At 39.2% G+C, this 26,399-nt stretch overlaps 2 protein-coding genes across 2 annotated transcripts in view; both read left to right on the forward strand.

Annotated features, from left to right (window-relative positions):
• Positions 1-767: 767 nt before the first annotated feature.
• Positions 768-10,552, forward strand: rbm44 (RNA binding motif protein 44). The gene is made up of 20 exons (XM_044018343.1): positions 768-978; positions 1,805-1,832; positions 1,930-2,036; positions 2,827-2,901; positions 3,015-3,069; positions 3,178-3,221; positions 3,696-3,841; positions 3,982-4,094; positions 5,091-5,523; positions 6,281-6,333; positions 6,414-6,584; positions 6,957-7,122; positions 7,212-7,246; positions 7,333-7,396; positions 7,498-7,576; positions 7,669-7,791; positions 7,949-8,022; positions 8,160-8,233; positions 8,800-9,013; positions 9,597-10,552. Exons 1-20 carry the CDS (start codon positions 768-770, stop codon positions 9,906-9,908), a joined length of 2,577 nt encoding a protein of 858 aa, XP_043874278.1. The 3' UTR covers positions 9,909-10,552.
• A 598-nt stretch (positions 10,553-11,150) lies between these two features.
• itgb5 (integrin, beta 5) overlaps positions 11,151-26,399 on the forward strand; it is a 39,224-nt gene continuing 23,975 nt past the window's right edge. The window contains exons 1-9 of the mRNA XM_044019036.1: positions 11,151-11,776; positions 12,932-13,017; positions 13,287-13,494; positions 13,590-13,839; positions 14,698-14,866; positions 17,084-17,245; positions 18,381-18,476; positions 18,575-18,664; positions 20,568-20,702. Coding sequence (XP_043874971.1) covers positions 11,698-11,776; positions 12,932-13,017; positions 13,287-13,494; positions 13,590-13,839; positions 14,698-14,866; positions 17,084-17,245; positions 18,381-18,476; positions 18,575-18,664; positions 20,568-20,702 — 1,275 coding nt within the window. The 5' untranslated portion in view covers positions 11,151-11,697. The remainder of the gene's footprint in view (positions 11,777-12,931; positions 13,018-13,286; positions 13,495-13,589; positions 13,840-14,697; positions 14,867-17,083; positions 17,246-18,380; positions 18,477-18,574; positions 18,665-20,567; positions 20,703-26,399) is intronic.

A 26,399-nucleotide genomic window follows, 5' to 3' on the forward strand; every position in this document is an offset into this window, starting at 1 on the left:
TCCTTAGTGAGGACATTACATTGACATAATACATTCCCTAATCTCTTAACTTAACCATCACAACTAAATTAAACATAACCTTACTCTAAACCTCACCTTAAACCAAGTTTCTTGGTCAGTGTTTATGACAAAAAAAGAGTTAACAACAACACATAGAAAGATTTTAATGGGAGCCCATGTATATATTTATATTTTGCATTAGTCATTGCTGCCCTCTAGTGCATAACTACTTGAACTACTGCATACAGTATTATGTACAATATTTATTTTATACTTTTTTTCACATGTAAAAAAAAAAAGGTGCAAATTTTATATATTAACACACAAGATTTTTTTTTTCAGTGCAGTTTAATGTAAATGCATCATGTTCGTCCATCAAGTTTAAAACGTTTATTATGAAATAATCAATTTAAGTGAAAACTACATGTTATTTGGTGGGATTATTATTAGACAGAGATTAGACAGAGATTAGACAGCTTGTTTCTGGGTGAGGAGAAATCAGCCGCAGGTGGACAGGTACTGTAAGCTAACAATTAAGCTAATTAGCCTCCGCACCTAAGTGGAGACAAACCGCAGCCCATTATTTCAATTTGAGTCAATAAATAGTACACATAGTATTATAGTCTTTTTGTACATTAAGTTAAGAATGGCGACACGGCAGCAGGTAACGAGTGTTAAACGTGTAGTTTAGAGCGGTGACGTTTGGGCAAATTGGATGCGTCATCGAGCTAGCTTTGGCTAACTAGCTTTTTTTTTTCAATCGTAAAATGGCGTCGTTTGATAGTAACGCTGATTTTCACTGTCATCAGCCCGCGGTTGTGTCGGTTCAGTCCGTGTGGCCTTGTTACCCGTTAACGTTGCCCGTGGAGCTTTTACCGAGGCACCAGTACGTGGCCTGGGACAATATCGGCCGCGTGGAGCCTTCGTGGGGAACATACGCGTCCTTCAACCCAGTGACCGATGCCACGCCAAATCCCAGTAAGATGAAGAATGCTAGAATTCGAATGTAGTCTGTAATGACGTGTTTGTTTTTAGGCTTTTACGTTTACTTTAAGCAACTTAAATCAGACATTATATCTGTTATTGCATGTTTTTGTGTGTTTTATTCTTCTCAAGTGTCTGTAGTTGTTTAAATCAGCCACTACGTGTTTGTGTTATGTTTATTTGAAATTATTTTTAAATTGAGTAATTATGTGCAGATACCTACTGTATTTAGGTCTAAGTACAAGTTTTTGCTAGTTTACATGTTTGTGTGTGTATTAAGTCTACCTAAATGTCTGAAAGTACAACTTTTAGTAGTTTAATTGTGCCAAACTGTCTGTAATTTCAAGTTTGAGTTGTTTAAATCAGTCAATATATCATCAATATAGTTTAAACCAAAATGTGTACTTAAAAATGCAAATAATTAAATTCTGCAAACAATCAAGTACAAAGTACAAGTAGTTTAAATTAGCGAATGTCTGCAAATGTGAAGTTTTAAGTCTGCTAACTGGTTTGTAATTACAAGTTTGAGAAGTTTAAGTCAACTATACCAAACTTTGGTTTACCAACAAATTTGAGCAGGTTAAGTTGTTAAAGTCGACAAAAAAAAAAACCTGCACTTACAAGTTTGAATAGTATAAGTTTACCAACAAGTATTTAGTTAGAAAGTGGAGGAGTTTAGGTAGATACTTAAATATTAATAAATATAAATACTGCACAACATGATATTTGTCATTTTTGTCAATATGATTCATTCCTTTGAAGCTTATTATGAAGGTTTTTCCTTGTTGACATTTCATTCATGTCACTTGTCCATCAACAGAAAAGAGCAGGAAGTTCTTTCTGGACAGGTATGTTTATCCGTTATTTTACAGACAAGTAAGTGTGAAGCGCTCATGTCACTGGTTTGTAGACAGACAAAAAGAGCTGTTTGTCTTTGTCCAACAGGTCTGTGTTTGACCTGGTGGACGCTCATCCCTATCTGTCTCTGACTGACCCAAAGCTACTGGGCTGGTATCTCGGTTTGACTCCCGAGGACAGAAACATCATACTGGGTATGTTCTTCTTCATCTTCTTCGTCAAAGTTGTGTCATTTGTATGTTTTTATAATATTTGCTGGGTAGATTTGAAAACAAAGAGGACAAACAGGAACCAGACATGTAAAGTTGTCTGTTGCCTTTTTAAATCAACTTTTTTAGATAATTTAATAAAGAAATGTTAACATATTTAGTGGATACACATGTGTATGTATTACATTACATTACATTACATTACATGTCATTTAGCAGACGCTCTTAGCCAAAGCGACTTACAAAAGTATGTATGTGTGGATATTATATCTATATATGGTGACATGAGACATAAATATCATATTGAATACATTTGTGAAATACACTTTAAGCCTACTTATTTGCGTTATAGCAGAATTTGTCCATAATTATAGTCAATTTCATTGTTTCTAATACATGTAAATATCCTTAATTCAAAGAAATAAAGCAGGTAATAAGTGTATATGTTAAGATCATGTAATACAGGTCATTAGCAGTTGATTATATTTTATTTTGGAGTGTATTTTCACTCTCAAACTTGTCATGAGTCCAGAGAAACAACCTGTGTGCAGCTTTATAGCTACATGTATCTCCTGTTTATCGGGATATAGCCTCAACATATTCACACATTATTTATAAGACCCATCACCCAACCTTCAAGAAACACTGATTTGATTTATATCATGAGATTATATATATATGTATGTATATATATATATATATATATATATATATATATATATATATATATATTTCTCGATATTGAATCGTGTACTTTTCTCTCTCTCTCTCATAGTTGAAGGAGGATTTCATCAGTTTCTGCAAAGACATCCCGCCTTTGAACTGTCAAACCATCATGTTTATGTGAAATGTAAGTGTATTATGGTAAAAAATAATAAAATAATAATTAAAAAAAACCTTTTAATAAATGTGCACGTTACAATTAACATATTTTTTATATATACACATATATATGAAATGCAGATCCTGTTGGAAAGGTCACTCCTGTCCTGCCGACCTTGACGTCCATGAGTCAGAAGTATTTTTCCTCCAGTCAATTAATAACATGCTGCGTCACACCAGTGAATGATTTGTTGAGTTTTATTGTGATTAATCATTCTTTTTTTTTTTATTGTCTCTTCCATAGAAGTGAATCATCATCAGGAGCAAAGACGGGCCAACGTCGCTCAAGTATTAACGCACTTTTTTAATGTGAAGCATCAGATTTTTAAAGTTGTAGTTTTGATGGCTAAACTCAGTCCTATGACACTTACTTAAAATTAAAACAGAGGAAAATCTCATTATTAATTGAATCCACCACTTATTTTGATGAATATTGCTTTGTGAATATTGCTCCACATAACAAAATAAATCATTAAAACAGAGTAATTTTAGTTTGTGGACAAAACATGACATTTAAGAACGTCATTATTTCTCGGTTTGGGAAACACAATTTTTCAACGTTTGATGACATTTCATCGACCAAACAAAGTGTGAAGATTTGCACATGGGTCTAGAAATATCATTAGTAAATACACTTAAAAAGGTGGTTTAGAGCTTTAGTTACACTTTTAGTCGATGGTTGTCACATCAGAACATCAGAAACTAACATTCATGCAGTAAAAACTTTAATTTAATGTCCGGTTTGTTTGCATTTCCTGCCAGTATTGCCCTGTGCACATCTAGAGCTGGAGATGCATCGCACTCATGTAAAGGAGAACCTGGTCCACCTCCAGGACAACGTCCACACGGCCTGCAGCAGCAGCATCATCACACAGGAGCCAAGTCATCAGCGGGTCCTCACAGAGAGGGTACAACCTTTTTTTTTTAGTCCACACTACTTGTTTTCTTTTGGGTAAAAATACAGTAAGTGAATTTATTTATATGTTTATTTCGGTCATGTCAATAATATGTTGTTTTTTCTTGTTCTTGTGACATCTGTCTTTTCCAGGCGGATGCAGATCTGGCCAACTTTTCTCTGGACGTGGAGCTGGAGCGACGCAGGGGCCACGTTTTAGTGAAACAGAACGAAGCTAACATCACCGCCAAAGTCTGTCCGTTACAGTGAGTATGATTACATCTAACATGTGACGCGCGACATAAACACAGCTCTGCATGTTTTGTTAGGAAGCTGCTGACTGCTGCCGGAGCTGTAGCAGAAACCCAGAAACCTCAGTATGCATTTGTGATGCTGCAGCTGCTTCCATAAAACATAAGAAGAAACTCTAACCCCTTATTTGTAAATATTACTTTTTCTTAATCAAAAATACCTCACTCTGCTGTCAATTGTTTCTTTACCAAATTGACAAGAAATCACCATATTTCACATGCACGTCGAAGAAATCTGCCAGCTCTTGAATTCATTTGGTGGCACATTTAAACTATATTTTACTTCATAAACTTGCTTTATTTTCTCGTTATAAGTCATTGAGTTAGCATGTGTTTAACTGCTAAATTAACCTCCTGAATATATTTCCAATTATATAAAAAAATGATGTGTGTTTTTGCTGTCTAGCAGATGCTAAAGTAAGCCATTGTTTGTTTTAATATAGCAAATACAATAGGTAGTCATTTTAGGTACAATGCTCCTCTCTGCAAACCCCTCCCACAAATTCACAACAAACCGAAATAACTTCCACAAAGTCTTTTTCTGATTTATCAGCACTAGAAGCGTCTAATAAACTGGAATTTCCTCGACAAAAATCTTTAGTTTTCTGTGAGCCAACCCGTCTGATTTCGTCAACTGGATTTAGTTTACCACTAGAGGGCGGCAAAGTGCTTCCACATACGATCCTTGGTACAGTATGTGTAGAATATGCATCAACCAGCATTTGTGGAACACATACGCCGCCACGGCTGCATTCAGTCTGGGAATTGATTCAGGCAAATTCACTTAAGAGGAAAAATCGGACATTCTAGGTCTATTTTTCAGGATAATAACAAGTTCATATTTTAAAGTAAGTATCACAATCATGTCAATTCAGGTTCAACTCGAGCGCCGGGCACGATTTGTGCAATAGAAATGTGTTAAAATCACGAAATATTGTTTTATGTTTGCAGGTCAGAAAGGTCAAATGTCAAAGAGTCGTACTCTGAGTGCTTTGGCAGCAGCAGCGTTGTTGATGTTGATGACCGGAGTATCGTCCAGTCAGTGAAGCCACAGCAGGTCAATTGTCCAACGGTCCCGGTGTGTGGAAAAGAACAGACGGAGGACGAGGACGAAGATGCAACTGACGAGAGTGAGAACTTCCAAAGTGTCCTGGAGGACGACGTGAGCGTCCTGCTGTGTCTGGACAGTAAAGGGTTGGACGTCTCATCAGACACAGGAGCCGTGAGGAGAGCGTCAGAAAGCAGCGTCTCCACCTGTGACGCCATGGTTGGCACAACACTGACATCGTTCACAGCAGCTTTCACTCAGTCTGAGAATCCAGAGACGGTGGATAAAAGTGTCTTAACTGAACTCTACATGTCAGACTTGGACGAGATTGCCGAGGTAAGTTTGAACATTGCTGTTTAATCGTCAACTATTTTAATCATCCATTCATCAGATTGAGTATTTCTTTGACAGTTAATGATAATTTCACAGATTTTTCAGCTTCTTAAATTTGAATATGTTCTGGCTTTGAGTTTTGGACGCACTGATCATGATAAAGCCATGATACGATATTAAGGACACATGCGATGTTATCACGATAAATATCATGATATTTAAGCCAGCATGTGATATTATCATGATATTTAATACACAATACGATATTTAAGCCACGATAGGATATATCACAATATATTAACACAAAATTTAAGACTTGATACGGTGTCATTGCGATATTTAACACAATTACACGGTGTTAAGACGATATTTAAGCCACAATACTATATATCACAATATATTATCACGATATTTAAGCCACGATACTATAGGTCACGATATATTATCACGATATGTAAGCCACAATACTATATATCATGGTATATTATCACAATATTTAAGCCACAATACTATATATCACAATATATTATCACGATATTTAAGACACGATACGATACTATCACAAAACTTTAAAATATTGAGTAAGGTCTTGAAAACAGTATCATTGTCGCGCTAAATATCGCGATATTTCACTTGGTATTAAAGAAAATAAAAAATGTAAATAGTGACAGATTAAATATACGAGGAAATCGGTACATAAAAGTAAGAAAATAGGTAAATAAATAAAAGAAGTAGATAACACATCTTTCCACCATTTTAGGAATTTATCAAAATGAAGACGACTCTGGAGGAACAACTAGAGAAAGTGAAAAGGTAAAAATATCTTTCTTTTTACATGTTCTTCTGCACTTCCGTTGGACTGATACCTGTCTTTGTATTTTTTCATTTTCCAGCTCAGGTTGTGGATTGAGAAAGGAGTGTGACTGTTTACAGCGAGCTCAGCGAGCAGAGCTTCACCTCCTGACTCTGCAGTACAACATGTGCACACAGCACTGCTGGAGACTCTACTACACCTCTGCTGAGGGAGGCCTCGCCTCCACGCTCGCAGATGCAGCTCAACACTGGTCAGTCGTGTTGATGTCATACTAGGACCAGGAATAGTTGAAGATTTTTGATGTGTCATGTTAGATACTGACAGAGTTTTGTTATCTCCCCACACCAAACCCCATAGAGAAAATAAATCAGTGATTTTATTTCACAGCAAACAGGAGTTGTTGATCCACTCCCTCGTCTATCAGGAAGTTTAAATGTGTTATTTTGTGACATCTTTGTTTGAAATCCTTTGTTCAGATTTACCTAAATGACACAAACTGATCACACGAGGCAGCAGTGGACCAGCAGCTCCTGTGTCCTCCATGAGCTAAAAACACTGATTTTCTCTAAGGACTTTGGTGCAGGAGAGTATTATACTTATCAGCATCAACCTCTCTCTGCAGGGTGAAGGAGCCTCCATGCAACATTGGAGGTGTTCTGCAAAAACTGGAGGTGGATTATTATCACATGAGGGATCAGATCCTGGATGGGGTTCCTCTGCAGCAACTGAAACCTCTTTGTGTTGACTCTGAGAAGATAAGCTCAGGAACAAGTTACACCCCTGCTCTGGTAAGACTCTCTATCTGTTAACACAATAATATCAGAGTATTTAAAACTGGAAACAAGGAATTTAACAGCAGTCCAATCTATCTGTTTAGATGATTGGTGACGTGGTGGGAAACCCTCCTTCTCGGTATGTAAGAACGTCCGTCCACAAGCACGGAGCTCTACGTTTGTCTCTGTAGACACTGAGATGTTGTCATCATCTGTGATCTTCAGGCGTCCACCGGAGAAGACATCAGGTGAAGACTGTGGACGCTGTGGTGATGGGAGCATGTTCCTGGTACGTTCACAGAAGAAACTTCTTCTTCACAGTGTTTGAAAATAAGAGAAAAAACTGTTTAGTTCATTTATTTGTCCTTTATCCACGAATCTGAGACGCAGGGAAATAAGGCAAAGGAGGAGAAGATGACATCAAAGAGAGCGGTTACTCTCATCCCACAAAATAGACGCACTCACCAAGGTGACCCTAAACCAGACCAGAAGAAGACCTGGACACAAAAGCATCCGCTTCTTTTTCCTAAAATAACTGATGAAGTCGTTCCTTTTGCGCAGGAGCAGCACACAAAGACCTGAACACAAGCGAGGCCTGGTACGATGCTGAAGAAGTTCTGGACCCTACAGGACCTGCTGAGACGCAACCAGACCCAACAACCATCGCTGGAGATGGAACCAACAGTAAGCGATTAATAAGCTGAAAGAAATACTAAAGGTTTTTTTGAAGTGGGGAGCACAGCTGTCACTTTTTAACCGAAATCTAGTTTAATCACAGTCATTTTATTTTGGGACCCATTGAACTCGTTACATTGAAAACCCGTCACTGCTGTCATCACAGAATCTGCAGGTGACGAGGTCAATAACTCCAGATCACTGCTGTGTGTCACTATCCTGACCGGTCATGTGACGGAGGTGAGCGTGCACCATCTCACTGTAGCACTCCTTTCAGAAACAAGTTCATTTCTGTGGACTGGAGTGTATTGCATGGTGCCGTGGTAGCCAGCAGGGGGCAGTACAGGCTCTGTAACAAAAACCTTTGTCTCCGCCAGAGTGAGGTGATGATGTGGTTTGAGAAATATGGAGCCTCTGAAGTTAAAATCTCTGTTTTAAAGAACGATCTGAGGTGAGTTACTCTGACTATTATCTGTGTTTTTAGAATCATGGCGTTCTGCAGTTATGACCACATTTTTAAGCCCTTAATTATTTACTTTTATTACTTTTAAAGACTTTTTTTGGGCAGTGTGTGTCAGAATTGTGTCCAAAATAATTGTAATCCACAGTCATTTTTGTGATAATAAGAATATTGTAGTGTTTTTATCAGATTGGTTAGATGAAGCACCAGGTTGTGATGATTATTCTAATAATTGACTGTCAATTATTTTGATCATTGGTTCAACTGTGAATATTTTCTGGTTTCTTTGCTCCACATAACAAAGAAACTGATTTAAAAACAGATTCATTTTGTTTTGTGGAGGACTTTGTGCTTGATTGATTGATTGATTGATTGATTGATTGATTGAGATAAATTGACAATAATGGTGAGTTGCAGCTGTATTGTAGACCCATCAAAAGTGGAAAAATAAATAAAATCTGCTCTGTAACTTAGTTTAGTAACCTGTGTCAGAACAGAAATGTGACGTCATTCACGTCAGTGAAGTGACTTCTGTGTCGCTGTCTTGTCTTTTACAGAGTCGCCATAGTGATGGTAAGTGACCTCCAGTCTGCTGAGGCCGCGGTGAAGGAGATGAACGGCGTCAGCGCGGACGGTCACACTTTACACGTGGAGATCATCAGTGGAGGAGGAGCTGCTGGTTCTGCTGCTGCTGCTTCACCTACGTCCTCACAGGAAGACGACACCAGACGACAGCCGCTCACAACTGAACCCAGAGTCTCTGACAGAGAGGTGAGAGTGGACACGAATGCTGTCTTATCCACAGGTAGACCCTTAAACCTGTGTTCTCAGAATTCCCACTTTCTGATTCTGACTCTAATCTCAGAATTCGATTTCTGACTTTAATCTCAGAACTCTGATTTCTTACTTTAATCTTAGAATTCCAACTTCCTGATTCTGACTTTAATCTCAGAATTCTGATTTCTTTAATCTCAGAATTCCAACTTCCTGTTTTTGACTAATCTCAGAATTCTGATTTCTGACTTTAATCCCCAAATTCCGATTTCCTGACTATAATCTCAGAATTCTAATCTTGTGACTATAATCTCAGAATTCTGATTTCCTGACTATAATCTCAGAATTCTGATTTCAGACTATAATCTCAGAATTCTGATTTCTGACTATAATCTCAGAACTCTATATTGAAAATTATGGATCATGTGTAAAAAGATGTTCTTGTTTTAAAAAGAGGATCCAAACTTTTCTGTGTCTTTTTAAGTTTTCTGTAAACAGAAAGGTGAGTAAATGTGAAGTCTCAGGTTTTCCCACAGCATGTACATTTGTCGCGCTGCTCAGTCTCCTTCTCGTCCCTCAGTCAAAGACGCCGTCCTCTCTCGAGTCAACCTTTCCTCCGCCCGTGAGCTCCGGCGTCAAGAGCAGGACGGTGGTCTCCGTCACTCCCACGGCACAGGGGACGTTTGTCCCGCAGCACTTTGGCACCATGGGCAGCTTCGACTACCTGATGTCGGAGCTGACACGCCTTCACCCTCGCGTGGACAAGCAGAGGTTTGTGGACGCTCTGGTGCAGCTGAGGGCGAGACACCGGGGCGTCCTCTGTGGTCTGCCGCTCAGCAAGATCAGAGAGATGGCGTCTGAGCTGCTGAGCGGCTCACAGACTGATACGTAGATATAAGTGTTAGACAAGGCTGGAAAAGTTGTTGTTCTACAGTCGTTTATTGTTTCTCAGTTTATTTTAGCTGCAAACCAGTACATTTAAAGTCTCGGGGTTTCCCCACAGCACTCAAATCTGGGTTTTATTTTGATTAAAAAGCAGATTTTTTTTTAAAGAAATCTGTTTAAATAGATTATTAGACTTGTGCTTTAAGGTGCGTCACCTCAGGAGAATCATAGATTTGACACCTGAGCTTCTGACACAGATATGAGAGACCAGGAGCTCTGATTATTATTTCTAGTTTGAAAAATGCTGAAAATCACAACTTTTCTATTGTTTGTGTATTTATAAAAGCATCAGCAGGGTTTACTCTAGCAGCAAACAGGTAAATATTGTTTTAAAGAAACAAAGTTCGTGGAGAATTCTAAGTTGTGTCAAAGGTTTTCACCTCAGGAAAATGTGAGAAATGACACCAGAGCTTTAGTTGTTTGTTATTCAATTTAAAAAGAGTTGCTCTTTTTAAATTAGTTCTAAAACCATTGTTTCCTAATTCTTGTAGAGCAGAGATTATTTTAGCCATAAGGTGGAACATTTCAAGAGGAGTGGTTTCCCACAGTGACTACATTTAATGTTTTTATTTTAAGAATTAGTTAAAGAAATTTGACCCAAACAAATAAAAAAAATTAAAGGATTTCAAAAAGTTTCTTTTTCTAAAATTGTGTTTGTTTCCTCGTTGTTGTTCACACACCAAGTTTGTTTGTGTTTCACATTCAATCAAAATAAAATAAGTCCTGACTCTTAGAAATCATTTTTTGACCTTGTGATTATTATTAATTTTTTAAAACGTCCTCACAATGTCAGTAATGTCCCCAAAATATTATTTATATATTATTTCTTTTAACTTTCTTTCAAAAAAAATTTTTAGTTGTGACATCTGGCTTTTATCTCAGAACTCTGACAGTTTTGTTTTTTTTACATGTGGTCATAATAAATACTCTTCTGTAGGAAAACACTCAACATATAAATGTTAATTCACGAAAGTTTGCATAAAACTGCTGTTTTTGTCCATGGTGGTTGAAAATGGCGGCCAAAGTACAGTTACACTTACGCTTGTAACCTTTAACGTGTTTTGTGAGTTTCGCGACAATTAACAATTAACCAGATCCTGGGTGCAGTTCTGAGAGTCACCACTAGGTGTCCAAATCAGCAGTGAACGGGTTAACTGTAATCCCTGGTTAGTTCGTGCTGGAGTGGGCGGAGTGAGCATTAGGGACACGAACCGGACAAACGAGCAGTCAACAGTGAAATCTGACCGAGGAAAGTCACCGCAGTTTGGGGGGGATTTGAGTTGGTTTGCGTGTGTTTGTGCGCATTCACGCGTGTTTTTCTCCCTCAGATTTGACGCACAGTTGCACAGCCATGAAGCTGAAGCAGGAGGAGAAGTTGTTTTTGCGGTGGAGTCATGTCTGTCTGCGGGTTTATGGATGAAGAAGTGGCCGACGTAGTGGAGACGTGGACGGCTGCAGACTCTGAGTTCCTCCCCGGCAGAGGAAGTGTCCGGACGAGGGTCCACGGAACTCTCTCCCCCACTCCAGCCCTCCCGGAGTGCACGGATCCTGGAGCATGAGCGCAGATTAGTTGGATGATCACCGGCGGGGGTTTGCTTTAAACCTCACTGCACTGTCATGGTTTTTTATTCACACACTCAATCCTAACAACATGGAAAAGTTGTAAAAAAAACACGGGTAAAAACATCAGCTGTGAGTGGATCTTATCAGATTTCCCGGACACGCAGGGAGACACCATGTGGAGCCCGGGGACGTGGATGTGGCCAGCCGCTCTCTGCTGCCTGATCGTGGGGACGTTGACGCACACGGCCGGAGGTGGGTGACGGAGAGCAGCAGCAGCAGCGTGTCCTCACTCTTTTATTACTGTTATTACAACAACAACAACAACATGGTCAGACCGTGTTTGGAGCTCAAACACCGGCAGACCGTGTGAACCGCTGGCACATGGAGGGAAAATAAACGATAGCAATGATGTTTTATGTAAACACAGCATTCACGCGTCATCATTTCAAGTCAAACTGACACCAAGACCTTTAGACATGGAGAATCATTGTAATAACTGTAAAGATTGTCCCAAACTAGACTTGTACTGTGACTTAAGACCATTAGGACAACACCATGACCAGGACGTTTTAAGTTTTAAAGTCTTTGAAGACTGTGTCATGACTCAGAGGAGTCCACTATATGTCCTGTCTTGGTACAACTCTTGCCCAGGTCTTGGTCTTGATTTGTTGTTCTGCCCTGGCTTTGTGCCTGGTACAATCTGGCCTAGGTCTATAAAGGGTCTTGCCCTGCCTTGATATTGGTACATGTCTGGACTAGGTCTTGAAATGGTCTCCTAGCTTGTTCTTGGACATGTAGAAGTTTAGTCTTGGTCTTGGTCAGTCTCAGTACAAGTTAGGTCTTGGATTTGACTTGTTCTTGAACTGCCTTGGTCTTGTCTTGACTAGTGCAGGCCCTCCCTAGGTCTCGGTCTCGACTTGAGCTGGAACTTTTTATTTTCCTGCCTTTTAACTTTGTCTTGATGTCAGTCTGGTTCTTGGACTTGACTTGTTCTTGTCCTTCCCTGGACTTGGTGCAGGTCTGGTTCTTGGTCTTGACTTGTTCTGGTCTAAGTCTTGACTGTAATATTAAATATGAAAGAGTTTCACTTGTTTTGGGCTTCAAAACTATTACAGACAGTTGTTGTTTATCACACTCACATCTCAGAGGGGTTTTTGTGAATTAATGAGAAGTTTTTGTTGGCTCTGTTTTGCAGCTGTGGAGTTTTTTGGCTGCAGTTTTTGTTCTTTTCATGCTGTAACACTAGAATCATCGTAGGAAACCATTCACCCCACAAACCAAGATAAACTCATAATCATCACTGACTCTTGGTTGGGTTTGGGTTGAGCTGCTCTTTTAAAATATTGTTTTTCTCCACAGTCCCGTGTTTTGTCTTTAAATATGACCTCTTTTGTTTCTGTTTGTCAGGTTTTAACGTGTGTATGAGTGGCAGTTCTACTTCCTGTGAGGACTGTCTCCTGATTCACCCCAGTTGCGCCTGGTGCGCACAAGAGGTACGACTTCACCTGCTGCTGAAAACTGTTTGTTTTAGACCTAGATTACAAATACACACAATAAGAGCTCCAGCTTCTGCCATCCTCCCGATCTTTGGTGGTCTGGTGTTCCTGCCAAAATGGCGTTGTTTTGGTTGGAGCTCTATCGTTCAGTGTAGATAAATCAAAGTAGTTTGGGTGATATTTTTTGGGTGTAAGGAGTTCCAGCTGTAGCAAAATAGAGATGTTTGCTCACATGTGTGTTTATTTGTGGCTGACCCGTCCTTCAGGATTTCGGAAAGGGTCGCACTCTGACGTCACGGTGCGATTTCAGTCACAACCTGCAGAGGAGGGGCTGCCAGGCTCGGTACATCGAGAAGCCCACCAGCAGCCTCTCGGTGCTTCAGAACATGCCCCTGAGTTCCAAAGGGTCCGGGTCAACCCAGTACGATGTCGTCCAGATCGCGCCTCAGCAAATCTCCCTCAGTTTGCGGCCAGGTGAGAGGATTCGGGAAAAGCAGTCTGAGTATTTGAAATTTGAAAGGTTTCGTCAAAACCGAAAACGCTAACGTCTTTCTCAAACGTCCGTCCAGGAGACCAGACGTTTTTCGACCTGCAGGTACGGCAGGTTGAGGACTACCCGGTGGACCTCTACTACCTGATGGACCTCTCTCTTTCCATGAAAGACGACCTGGACACCATCCGGAACCTGGGCACCAAGCTGGCGCACGAGATGGGGAAGCTAACCAGCAACTTCAGGCTGGGCTTCGGCTCCTTCGTCGACAAGAACATGTCCCCGTTCTCCTACACGGCGCCAAAGTATCAAGAGAATCCGTGCAATGGGTGAGTTTTCATGGCGTGTTTTTCTATGACGCTGATTTTCTAATATTTTGGGCCAAATGTTCTCCTTTTTTCTCCTCCATTCATAAAATATAAAAGTTAAATAATAACAAATAATAATTTTACGCTTTATTTTTGCACTGTGGTACAGTATTTTCAGTAACTATAACATATATAAACTAAATATTTAATACATGTACGGAAGAGGATTAGGGCCACATGTGAACATGTGTTTAGAAACAAAATTAAACAATAAGAGGGGAAAAAGTCAGAATTCTGGCTTTTTAAAATGTTTAATTTTGAGAAGAAAAGTCAATTCTGAGGTTAAAGTAAAATTCTAAGGACAAATTCAGAGTTCTGACATTAATCCCAAAATGCTGGCTTTTTGTAAATGTTTTTTGCAGCAGTGAGCAGAAAGTTTACCTGAGACATATATAATATTATATATGTAATATAGTCTTTAACATACCATAATAGAAGGAGAAATAACACACACATGCTATGTCTGCAGTTTCCATGAATCATTTACGGTGAATAAAATGGCGTCTTCTCTTCTCTCTGATTGAGGCTGAAAAAGCTGTGGCACGTCATGTTTTTAGCCCTGGAGGTGATTCACTGCGTCACCATCGCGCATCACTTCACAACTGGGTTACGGCCTCACTTCTACGTGTGTGTGTGTGTGTGTGTGTAGGTCGCACACAGTAAAGCAAAGCAGGGAAACATGAAAAAGACTGATGATGACACTCTGACCCCAAACAACTCATTGTTCAAATGACTATTTCATTGTTGCTTAAAATGAATGCAGTTTTCTTCCATTTAAATTTTGATTAAAGTGATTTTTTTTTTTTTTTCCGTCCACAGATACAAACTCTTCCCCAACTGCGTCCCCACGTTCGGTTTCCGTCACATCCTGTCTCTGACGGACGAGGTGGACCGCTTCAACGAGGAGGTGCAGAAGCAGATGGTGTCGCGCAACCGGGACGCACCGGAGGGCGGCTTTGACGCCATCCTGCAGGCGGCCGTTTGTAAGGTGACACATTTCACTTTTGTTCATTCATCATCTTCACTTCCTCTGTGTCAGCGAGTCAACGCTGACTTTTAGGTTCAAGTAGAAATAGGACAAATATTCTTAAATTGATTTAAATCTTTTAATGATTTTCTTTGTTATATGGAGCAAAGAAAAAAAAAGGAAATGTGGTTCATAAACATGGTCCAGGATTATATTGCACTATTTATACTTCACTTAAATCAATGCTGCAATTTGCTTTAAAACTTAATAAAAAAGAGTTAAAATCGTATGTTCAACATTTATTTTAGCTTAATATTTGCTTTAATATACTGTATATTATGTACTCTTAAAATTAGATGATTATATTTTTGGCAATAAAAAAAATAGGCTTCTCTTTTTCTGTTTAGAATATTTTTTACAGTGTTGATTTAGCATATTACTCTTAATTAAAGGTTATTGTTCGTTAGAATTAATTCCCCTTAAAGTTATTTTATTTTCCTCTGGTTTTTACTGTTTTAAAGATAATGTTTTACAGTGTTATTTTAGCTAGTAAGACTGCTAGTAAGCTTCTGGTAGTTGTAATATCATATTAGATAAAATGAGGTATTTCCTCTTAAACTAACTTAATTAACTTAAGTTTTGAAACTCAGTTTTTACAGTGTAGTTTTGGATTGTTATTGATAATCAAAGCTTATTGTTCGTTGTAATATTTTATTGTACAAAGTTTATTTGTCTTTAAATTTGTAACATTTTGTGTGTTAGACAATTCCTCTGAAATTAAGTTATTCTTTAAAGAAAAAAAACTAATAATAAAACTTAAGGGTTGGGGTTAGCCTAACCACTTAAAAAGTCCATTTGTGAAACTGCTGCGACTTCCCCACGTGACGAGCGTCTGACCCATTTGTCTGTTAATGAAAAGCTGTGTGGGAGACAGACAGACAGACAGACAGACAGACAGACAGGAAGTGCAGTCTGGTGCAGCTGCTTAAACATCGTCGTTGCTCTTCCTCTTCTAATGGAATAGTTTTGCACAGGAAGAAAATGACTCCCTGTGAGTTTGTCCTGCCTTGTAATTAACGGCACTGCTGCTGCTATTTCAAACAACACTGGTTACCACGGTGACCAGAGATCTGATTGATCCAGATTTTTTCAGCTGTTAAATAGTAACGAAAGCAGTGGTGGAGAAATATGAATTCTTTTAACTGTGATTATTTTTTTTCTTGATGTTTGGTTCATAAAATGTCAAACTGTGGATCTTTGTTGCTCAAACCTCAAAATGATGATGTTGACCAATGTTTTGATTTTGTCCACAAACCAAAATAATTCAGAGCAAAGAAATCTGAAAATATTTAAGACGCTGAGAAATCAGAGAAAACGTCCTTTAACACGTTTAAACTGATCAATCATTTATCAAAATAGTGTCAGGACTCATCGAGTCTCTCAGAGTCGGGCTTCTCTCCTCTCTGACTGAAACGAGACGTTTCTGCCGAGTCATGCGTGAGTTGGCAGATTATTTGTTTCCTGATGATAACAAAGACTAAACTTTAGCCTCAACTGCACAAAACTCTGCTGCTGCTGCGGCGGCTGCTGCTGCTGCTATAGAGTTTAGAATATGTTTGCATTCAATTCAATACATTTTCACACTTGATTTACAATAGAATTGAGTGGAAAACATAAACAAACAAAATCAATAAAACTAAGTCATTAAAACCTTTGCATTGTGACAATTTGGTACATCTGAATGTGCAAAATGTAAAATAGGACTTTTTTTTAGATATTTACAATGTTTAATACAACATTTACAGTGCAAAACATTTTCATTTATGTTCTTATATTAAAAGAAGATTTATGTTTCTTATACTTGATTGTGTTTTGCTTTTATTTAATTTATATTTATAATTTAGTTTGATAACGTGTTGGAAGATTTTAACTTGAATATTTGGCATTTTTGTCCAAAATAGATTGGTTGTAGTTGATCTCTAAGAGAAAAAATTGGCAGAAAAGCTTTCCTGGTATCCTGGTAAGGAATTAGTCATACTAATCAGTTACAAAATAACTGATTACAGCATTATATAAGTAACTAGTTACCAGGGAAAGTAACTATCGCATGACATTTTCTTCAAATGTTCAAATTATGTCAAAGAATTTGAATGAATGGAGCTTTAAATTCACCTGTATGTCCAATGATTTATAATAAAAGTGAATATTAAATGTGTTAATAATCATTTTTGCTCACAGGAGGAGATCGGGTGGAGGAAGGAGGCGTATCACCTGCTGGTGTTTGCCACAGACGACGTCCCTCACCTGGCTCTGGACGGCAGACTGGGAGGACTGGTGGAGCCACACGACGGACGCTGTCACCTCAGCAACAACAGCGAGTACAGCGCCTCCACCAGGATGGTGAGATTTACTGCAGTTTTTTCTTAAAAGTAGCACAAATACACGCTCACCCAAAAGTGCTTTAAAATAGTTAAATAAAACTGTGTAACACAAGGAAACTCCAGATTATGGACAATAAATAATGAGTTAAAGTACAGATTTCTTTGTGTCAGTGTTTTGATTTCCCTCTTAAAGGGAAAAAAGCGCTGGAATTTCCTCTGTTTACTCAGAGAAGCAGTAGAAGTGACGGTGTTTGACGTGTGGAGTCTGATGCCGTCGTTGATATTGAGAGTTTGTTTGAGTTCCCGGCTCCGCTTGGCTCTCGTCCACGTCCGCACTCTTCTGTACGTCCAGCATGTTTGTTTGATTCTGTCCTCACGCCAGAGGAAAAGTGAGAGTGTAGACGACAGGAGGGAGAGGAAACTCTTCATGTAACATGTTTTACATCAGGCTTTCTAAATCCTGGGTTGTTGCTTAAGTCTCTGAAACAGAGGGGAGATGATTACAGGCCCAGTGGTGCTCTGAAAAGACACAGATGACTTATCAAGAGAACATGTCGGGGTTAAATGATATTAATTATTATTATTATTATTATTATAGTAATGAGTGTGGTGTCACTGGCCTACATTTTCCAACCAGTGAAAGTGACCTGTTTTCATACGTGTTGTAACGATGATCACAAACAATTTAAATGAATCTTAGTGTTTTTTATGGAGGATTAGAGTCACTGTGAATTTTTTTGGAAACAAAATTTAGAAAAAAGAATTATGAATTTAATCTCAGAATTCTGAGGATTTAAGTCAGAATTCAAAAATTCATTAGTCAGAATTCTGAGGAAATAAGTCAGAATTCAAAAAATTTGAATTCTTTTTTGAGAATTCTGATTAAAAATGTATTCTGACTCTTTTAAATTCTGACTTTAGAAGAGTTCAAAAAATATTCTTTCTTTAAATAAAAAAATGTAAGATTGAAAAAGACAGAATTCTTTAAAAAAGTCTTTCACTTTGCTTTTTTTTTTGCCAGTCAGAAATACAATATGACATAAGACTGACTGTCTCTCTCCCTTTGTCTGTCTGTCTCCTTGTCTCTGTGTCTGTCTGTCTGTCCCTCTCTCTCTGTGTCTGCATCTGTCTGTCTCCTTGTCTCTGTGTCTCAGGATTATCCGTCTCTGGGTCTCCTCGGGGAGAAACTGGCAGAAAACAACATCTTCCTCATCTTCGCAGTCACAAAGCGTCTCTACGTTATTTATAAGGTACTTTTCAGAAATAAAAACAAAGTCTCTGTTCACTCTTTTTCATATTCAAACAACACAATGTTGTCATTTCTTTATTTCTTTATTGTTTAAATTAGAATTTCACGGCACTCATTCCTGGAACGACGGTTGAAATCCTGGACCAGGACTCTAAGAACGTGATCCAGCTCATCATCGCAGCGTACAACGTGAGTAAAGACCAGGACTTCCTGTTTGTGTGTTAGACGCAGAGTGAGATAAGAAGAGGGAGAGAGTAAATGAACCTCCTGCTGACTCTGGAGCTCACACACAAAAAAACTCAGTCACTTCTGGTGCGTTCTAGTTTATAGTCGGAATTCCGAATTTCCTAGGTCACCCTAAACACTTCCTGAACTCGCAATATCCTCGACAACAAATCAGTGGAAAGTCATTGCGAAAACAGCAAAACAACAACAAAAAAACTGTTTAAAAACATCAATATTTCAACATAGAGATAGAAATGATCAGTAGTAGAGCTAATCTCATTTAATCCATGAATCGGTTTGAATCTTTTTGCAGCTTCTTAAACGTGAATATTTTCTGGTTTCTTTACAAAGAATTCATTAACTTCCACTGATTGACATTTTATGGACCAAACGATTTCTCAATTAACCGGGAATTATGAAAAGAATCGTTAGTTGCGGTTCTAATAACGCAAAATATGCACGCCAGCGACAATAGGACGGTCACATAAAGGTTAAAGGTTAAAGCTATAGTAGGTAACTTTTAACTTTTCCCATTTTTGTGCTGTTTCTGTGTGGGTGTTGCCTTAATCAGCGCTGTGTGAACTTGTGGAATGCGGCGAAATAGTGGCCAGCGTTGTTGCCTCACAGCAGGAAGGTCACCAGTTTGAATCCCAGGTTACTCCCATTGGGGATCGCTTGGAGCCTCTAAAATGTAAATGTGAGCGAGCGAGTGAATGGTTGTTTGTCTCTGTGTATTGATGACCAGTCCTGGGTGTGACTCCGCCCTTTTTTGACCCCCGTGTCAGCTGCTGATTGGCTCCAGCTCCAGCTGTGACCCCTGTCAGTGGATATGTGTTCGTATTTAAAGCAGCTGTACTGTAAAAAAAAAACCTCCAGTTACATAACTTAAATATAGGTCATTTTGAGACTTGCACGCTCCGGCTTTAATTATGTGTGAGGTGTGAACTCGCACAGTTACGTCACAGTTAAACGTGTGTGTGTGTGTGGAGCCAGATGTAGCTGGTATTTCACACACACACAGCATCTACACACTTGTGGTTGTGGTGAGATTAACTTCACAGTTACGGGCAGGGAAAAAGCGACTGAGGTGATTTTAATATGAATGTTTGTGTTCACACATCGTCACATTGTGTATTTAAATGCACAGGAAGTGTGGACAGCAGAACATGAAATCTACATCAGTTAAAGTGTACGCTATCTTAAAAAAACATGTTCACAGCTTTACCTTAGGTGTTACACAGCCTCTTCTTTTCTGTAAACTGAAGTTTCCCTCCCCCTGCACCAAATCCCATTGAGAAACTCATCGATGTTATGTCACAGCACACGCGAGTCATTGATCCACTGCTGCCTCAATCTATAGGTTCAGATGTGTTGTTTTGTGACTTTGGTGTTTTGAATTCCTTCATTCAGTTTTACTAAAGTAACACAAACTGACCAAATGAAGCAGCAGCACAGCAGCAGCCCCTGTGTCCCGTGAGCTTAAATCATGACTTTTTTCAAAGGAGTTTGGTGCGGGGTGAGGAAGTGGTTTTCAAAGCTTCATAGAGTTTGGTTTCCTGTCAGAAAAGGTTGCAAATGCACTCTGAAGATAGCGTACATATAAGCAAATGTAGATTTTATTTAATAAGTGTTTTATTTATTGCTAAAATAAGCTTTTTTTCCACTTAAATCTATGTTTCCATTTCTAATAACTGCTTATTCCTGGATGCTACTAAGCTCACAGTCTCTAAATACCTCATACAATCCCACTTCAAAGGACCTGAGCGATCATTTTAAAGTGGCTGGAAATCCTTTTTTTTTTTTTTTTTGTTACCGTGCAGTAAATCGTAATCTTATCTCAAACCTTGTCCTCCCTCGTTCTCCTCAGAACATTCGCTCTAAAGTGGAGCTGACGGTGTGGGACCACCCCGAGGACATCAGCTTGTCCTTCACCGCCACCTGTCAGGACGGGAAACCACTGCCGGGTCTGAAGAAGTGTGCCGACCTGAAGATCGGCGACACCGTGAGTCACTTCAGCCCCACACTTCACCTCACATCATACAGTCCATGTTTTATTCATTCATTCACTCACAAGCAGCCTGTTATCTCCTCACCTACATCGTTCAACGTTTTTAAAGTGATGAAATATTTAGCAGCTTAGCTTTTAGATGGATGTTTTTTTTTTTGTCTTTGAGTGAGCCAATTTCTGCTTCCAGTTTTACTCTTATTTTCTATTTAGGACTCAGGCTACGTTCATACTACTATGGTTATGTGTAGTTCACCAAGGTTTTAACCACCTGACAAAGTCTCCACCTGCTTCAGTCTGTGACATTAGGACTGGGCGATATACCGTTATAACGATATATTTTTTAAGGAGATATGTAGTTGAGACAATATCGCCATATTATGTTATTTTTGTAATTGTTGTTGTAATAATGTAATAATGGCGCTGTTATTTTCATAAAAAAAGTGTACTTTTACTCTGATACATTTTTCTTAACCATCTTCGTTACTCATAATAAAATGTTGTCGCTGTTTGTTGTCGCTAGTTTTCAACGACACAAGCTGTTAGCCGCAGATTTCGGCTCCAAGTGGACTTAAAACACATCCACGGCTCGTTGTTTACTGTGTCCGACACCAAGGCTCTCTGGGTTTCTGGTCTCCTGTTTCTGTTGTACAGTCCGGACGCTGGGTTTCAGTTATCAGCTATTTCAGCTCTCCCGCTTTGTTAAAAATATCGTTATAATATCGCCATTCAAACAAAAAAATATCGCGGTATCAGTTTTGGTCCATATTGCCAAGCCTTATGTGACATCTTAGAATATATTCACTTTATTTCACAGTTTGAAAGCCTGTTCTGATTGGAAACTAGACTTTCCCAAACCGCTCACTCTACTGCACCAAACCCCATTGAGAAAATCAGTGATTTTAACATCACAGAACACAGCGGTTTTTGATCCATTGCTGCCTCCATCAGTAAGTTTAAAAGTGTTATTTTGTGAATTCGGCTCTCAAATTACTTTGTTGAGATTTACCTGAGTGGCAAAAACTGACCACACGAGGCAGCAGTGGGCCAGCGGGCTCCTGTGTCCGTACAAACTAAAATCACTGGTTTTCCCTATGGAGTTTGTTATGGGAGACCGAGCTTTCGAGTTTCCAAACTTTACTTTCAAGCCATAAAAGGTTGTTTAATGACAAGATAAGTGAATGTTATATGTTCTTATGTCATAATCATATTTATACAGTAAAATAGATGTTTTAACAAGTGAAACTGAAGTTTGTAAACCACTCACTCTCCCACACCAAACTCCATAGAGAAAATCAGTGATTTTAACATCACAGCACACAGCAGTTGTTGATCCACTGCTGGAATTTGGTGTGGGAGAGCGAGTAGTTTACAAACCTCAGTTTCTGGTGAGATTAAGCATCAGATATCTTCTCAAGATGTTTTATTCTGCAGGGTTTTTTGTTAAGTGGATAAAATGTGTCTTTTATGTTTCCCCCTCACTGAAAACATGGCTATTTCTCACTCTGGAAGTCGATGATTTTTAGAATTTTTCATGCTAAAATGGAGTCGGTTCGGCAGTGTTTTCAAACATCTCACTCTCTGGAGCTCAAAAACCTCCAGGGTTTGTGCTTTGGACGTTGCAAAACACAAACTGTAGTGTTGTGGATGGAGCTCGAGGATAAAAAGTCCCTGGCTTGTTCCTCCAGACTCTTGGCAACATTTCGCTCTGATGAGTCCAAACTGCAGAGGAGAAGGAGGGCGGGGGGAGTAGGAGGAGGAGGAGGAGGAGGTTTATTTTACTTCTCACTGTAACAAAACACCTTCACAGCCACCTGTGAGGAACAGTCACCACGACCGTGGTTACTTCTCGCCCTCCCCCTCCTGCTGTTGAATGCCCCGCCTCCACAGATTTGTGAATAATATTCGACTTTCTTACCTCATTAATCTTCTGTGAGGAACTCTCCAGTTACCGTCACATCAACCGTCTTGGCAGAGGCTCGTCATTCCTGAGGGAATATTTGCCCTCTTCCCTTTCAGCTGGATTCAATCAGCAGTGAAACACAGCTGTGATTCTTCTTCTTCGGCCCGAGGATAAACGTTGATTAGCGCTGCGGTCACGTCAGTTTGCAGAAGCATCTCGTACTTCTTCAGACTGGACTCTGTCTCTCTCTCTCTCTCTCTCTCTCTCTCTCTCTCTGTCTCTCTGTCTGTCTGTCTGTGTGCATAATTCTCATCAGAACCTGTAGAAACACGCACAAGCATACTCACATTTTTTAAAACCATTTAATTATCAGCCTGAACTTGTCCTCAAGAGATGTCGCTGGATTTTATCCTGGATCCTCAGGCTTCAGGGTACGTCCACACTCAGCAGTGCTGTCGCTAAGTATACCAGACTCCTGTATGTGGAGATTTTACACATGTATTTTGCTAAATGTTGGAGGTTAAGGTTAAGGTTAATGTTTTCAGGGATTTTTTAAGTCTTTTTAACTCATCTACAGTTCGTCATTGTTGGCTTCGATTCTTCGTCGGACGTCGCACTAATGACTCCACTAAAAGAGGCGCTTCCACCCCGGTTTGTTTCTAAGTAAAGCAGAGAAAGTCACTGATTTAAAATTCTCACTCGTCGGTTGAGAAAATACTTTTTCTTTTGTGAATCAACTCCAAAAAATTTTAAAATCATCATCATTTGGACGTCATGTGCAAATTATTTTTGTAACCAAGTTGGAATCATATCCCAGTCAAATAATCGTAATAAGTTTTTGACCGTATTGTGTGACTCCAGATTGTGGTAAACCTTAATTATCCTCACACTTAAGGATAATTGGCCATATTCTGGGCCCCATCTTGTCCTTACAATAATCGCTGGTGTCTTCCAATCTAACCCTCTTATGATATTATCATGATAATCAGGCTGTCTGGATTTGTTTTTTGATTTTTTTTGGCTGTAGAATTGTCACAAAAATGTTCAGTGAGTGAGTTCTGCCGCTTTTTTCCAAGATAACTTTCACTTTTCATATGTGGCAGTTATTCAACTGTTTAGGAATTACACTTGTTCTTTGCGCTCCCTCACTTGGTCTTTGCACAGTGGTTCTTGGTTTGTAGGCGGGCCTTAGGAAGCTGTGTGTGTGTGTGTGTGTGTGTGTGTGTGTGGGCAGAGGTTCAGGTTGGGAGGACCTGGTTTGTCTTGGACACAAAGCGAGGTCTCGTCCGTGCTTTTTCAACGTCTGTTGTGTTCTCCCACGTTTTTTAAAATCCTCTAGTGTTGCTTCTAGTTCTGCACAGAGCTCTTTCTCTGCAACAGTGCATTTATATTCCACACAGGCCTCACTTACAATTGGTATTGAGTCCTGAGTTGTATAGAAAGGCGAGCGAGGGTCAGCTTCATGCACGCCGTGGCAGAGTGAGCTTCACCTCTCCTCTCCTGGGGTGTTTTTTCGAGAATGGCTGCTGCAGAGCGTGATTGATGCGGTGAATGAATGAATGGGGGGCTCACGGGGGGGTTCTTTTTTATTATTTATCCCGAGCAGTGAAAGGAGGTGGAGGGGAGCAGGCCTGCCAAACCAGAAACCTCCCAGTCTTTTACCGCGGGTGCCAGTTCTCTCTCTGTCGAGGCCTCCTGCTGCATCTCAATGAAATCAGACAAAAGTAGTCAAGAGGGAGCTGTGAAACCAAGAACTGTGAAAGAAATGTTAGCTTGTCACTGTTACACTCTCACAAACGTACGTATGCTCACACTGAATGAGCTCAGTGAATGAATATGAAACAACTGTGCTGTAATGTAATGAAGTTACTGTAGCTGGGACTTTTACTCCACTACTTTTCCTCTAAATATCTTTGTTACTCGTTACAACCAAATAATATCAGCAGAAGACAAAAAGTTGGGATTATGGTCTGTATTTATAGAGCTTTTCTCTTGCTATGTTGTTTGTGTTTGCAAAGTACAGCGGAGAGTGTTGTTATCGACTGCTATTGCTAACAGTGGCTAGCTAGTTTGTTTTTACTCCCAACTTTTGATGCAAGCTGAACTTTAGTGCCCCTAGTGGTTCGAGCTGGTATTGTTGTTAAAACACAGCAGTAGCAAGAAGGCAAATATGGTTAATTGCTTTAAAATATATGCTTTAAACTCCTTAAAGTGATAGTATGAATTATTAGCTGACTCATCTCCACAGAGGTGGCCATTTTGGACCACCATGTGTTTACAGTAGCCCACGATGGACAAACTTGACATGTTTTTGAGTTTTGGTGCTAACTGAAGGCTACGTAAGTTCCTCAACGCACTTTGAAGGGTGAAGTGTGAATTGAAGTTGTTCTTCATTTCTACACACTGTACCTTTTAATAACTAAAATGGCTTTAGAAACAGGTGTTTTAGAAGCAGACAATGAAAATGTTTTTGCCTCTAGTTCAGCTTTTTTTTCCAAACAGGAGCATTTGATTTAGATTTTGTGTCATTTTGTCCTCCGGGTTAATTCAATCAAACAGTTGCAGTCATAAGAATTCTATCATCTGACATAACACTGATGGTTTTTGTTGTTGTTTTTGTTGGTCCCACCTCTTACACTGAACTCTCTGATTATCAGTCTCTCACATTATTACATTACTCTGCCTTCTCTCTCTCTCTGTCTGTGTGTGTGTGTGTGTAGAGGTATTTTGTCAATGACTTTAATGTCCCCGTCCTCGTCCCCTCCCCCCCCGTCCACAGTGGGACATGTGGTCGTGTGGACTGGTGACTCACATTTACTGTAAATTTAATTAATTTGTTAACTCGTTTCCGGCGCTGAACTCAAGCCGTAGTTGTAGAATAACACATTGCGTCTCTTGTGTTCTCACTTTACTATTGTTTATATACATACATACATACATACATACATATTTGCGGTTGAGGTTTTTTATTTGGGATAATCATTTGATTTTTTGGAGATTTCCAATCAAATCCAATCAATCTTTATTTGTAAAGCTCTTTAAAACAATCACATTGAACCCAGAGTGCAGTAGTATATTTTACTTTGTGATTCCATGTCTGTGAAAGGTGCTATTTAAATAAAATGTACTTTCTTACTGACCATAAAAAGTGTATTTGGATAAAGGCATTTATGAGGATTAACCTCTTGAGATTAATCATCTGGTCTCTGGCATAATCGCTGTGTTATTTTGTGAGAAAATCACAAACATTGAAGGTGCACAATCTTTACACGTTTTTACATTCTTTTACCTTCTCATCTTGATTTTATTTGTAAGGCACTTTGTAACCATGTTGTAACTGAAGTGGTTGTTGTTATTTTGCACGTTAAAGACAGCAAGAAGCCAATTATTCAGAGCCAGAATACAAGCTAATACTATTACAAACACTGTCAAAGTAAGGTGAAATCTTCAGAAACCTTGTAATTATTCTCCATGTTGTAAAACCTCAGAGTTGACAGCGACGCATTCATGTGACTCAGTAAAAAAAGAGAAAAACAGCAGCAGCAGAAGTTTCCTCCTCTGTCAGGGGAGTTGACTGGGTGTAGGTTCTTATGTCACATCCCATCATTTTGTTTTTTCAGCAGGAAAAAGCCACATCAGCGTCTCTTGGGGTCAAATGAGTTCAGTTATATTCATGGTAAAAAAAGTCCTGTGTATCAATATTATATATATATATATGTATGTGTGTGTATATACATATAAATATATATATATATATATATATATATATATATATATAAGTATCTGTGATG

Source organism: Solea senegalensis, linkage group LG2, assembly GCF_019176455.1.
Source record: "Solea senegalensis isolate Sse05_10M linkage group LG2, IFAPA_SoseM_1, whole genome shotgun sequence".
NCBI lineage: Eukaryota > Metazoa > Chordata > Actinopteri > Pleuronectiformes > Soleidae > Solea > Solea senegalensis.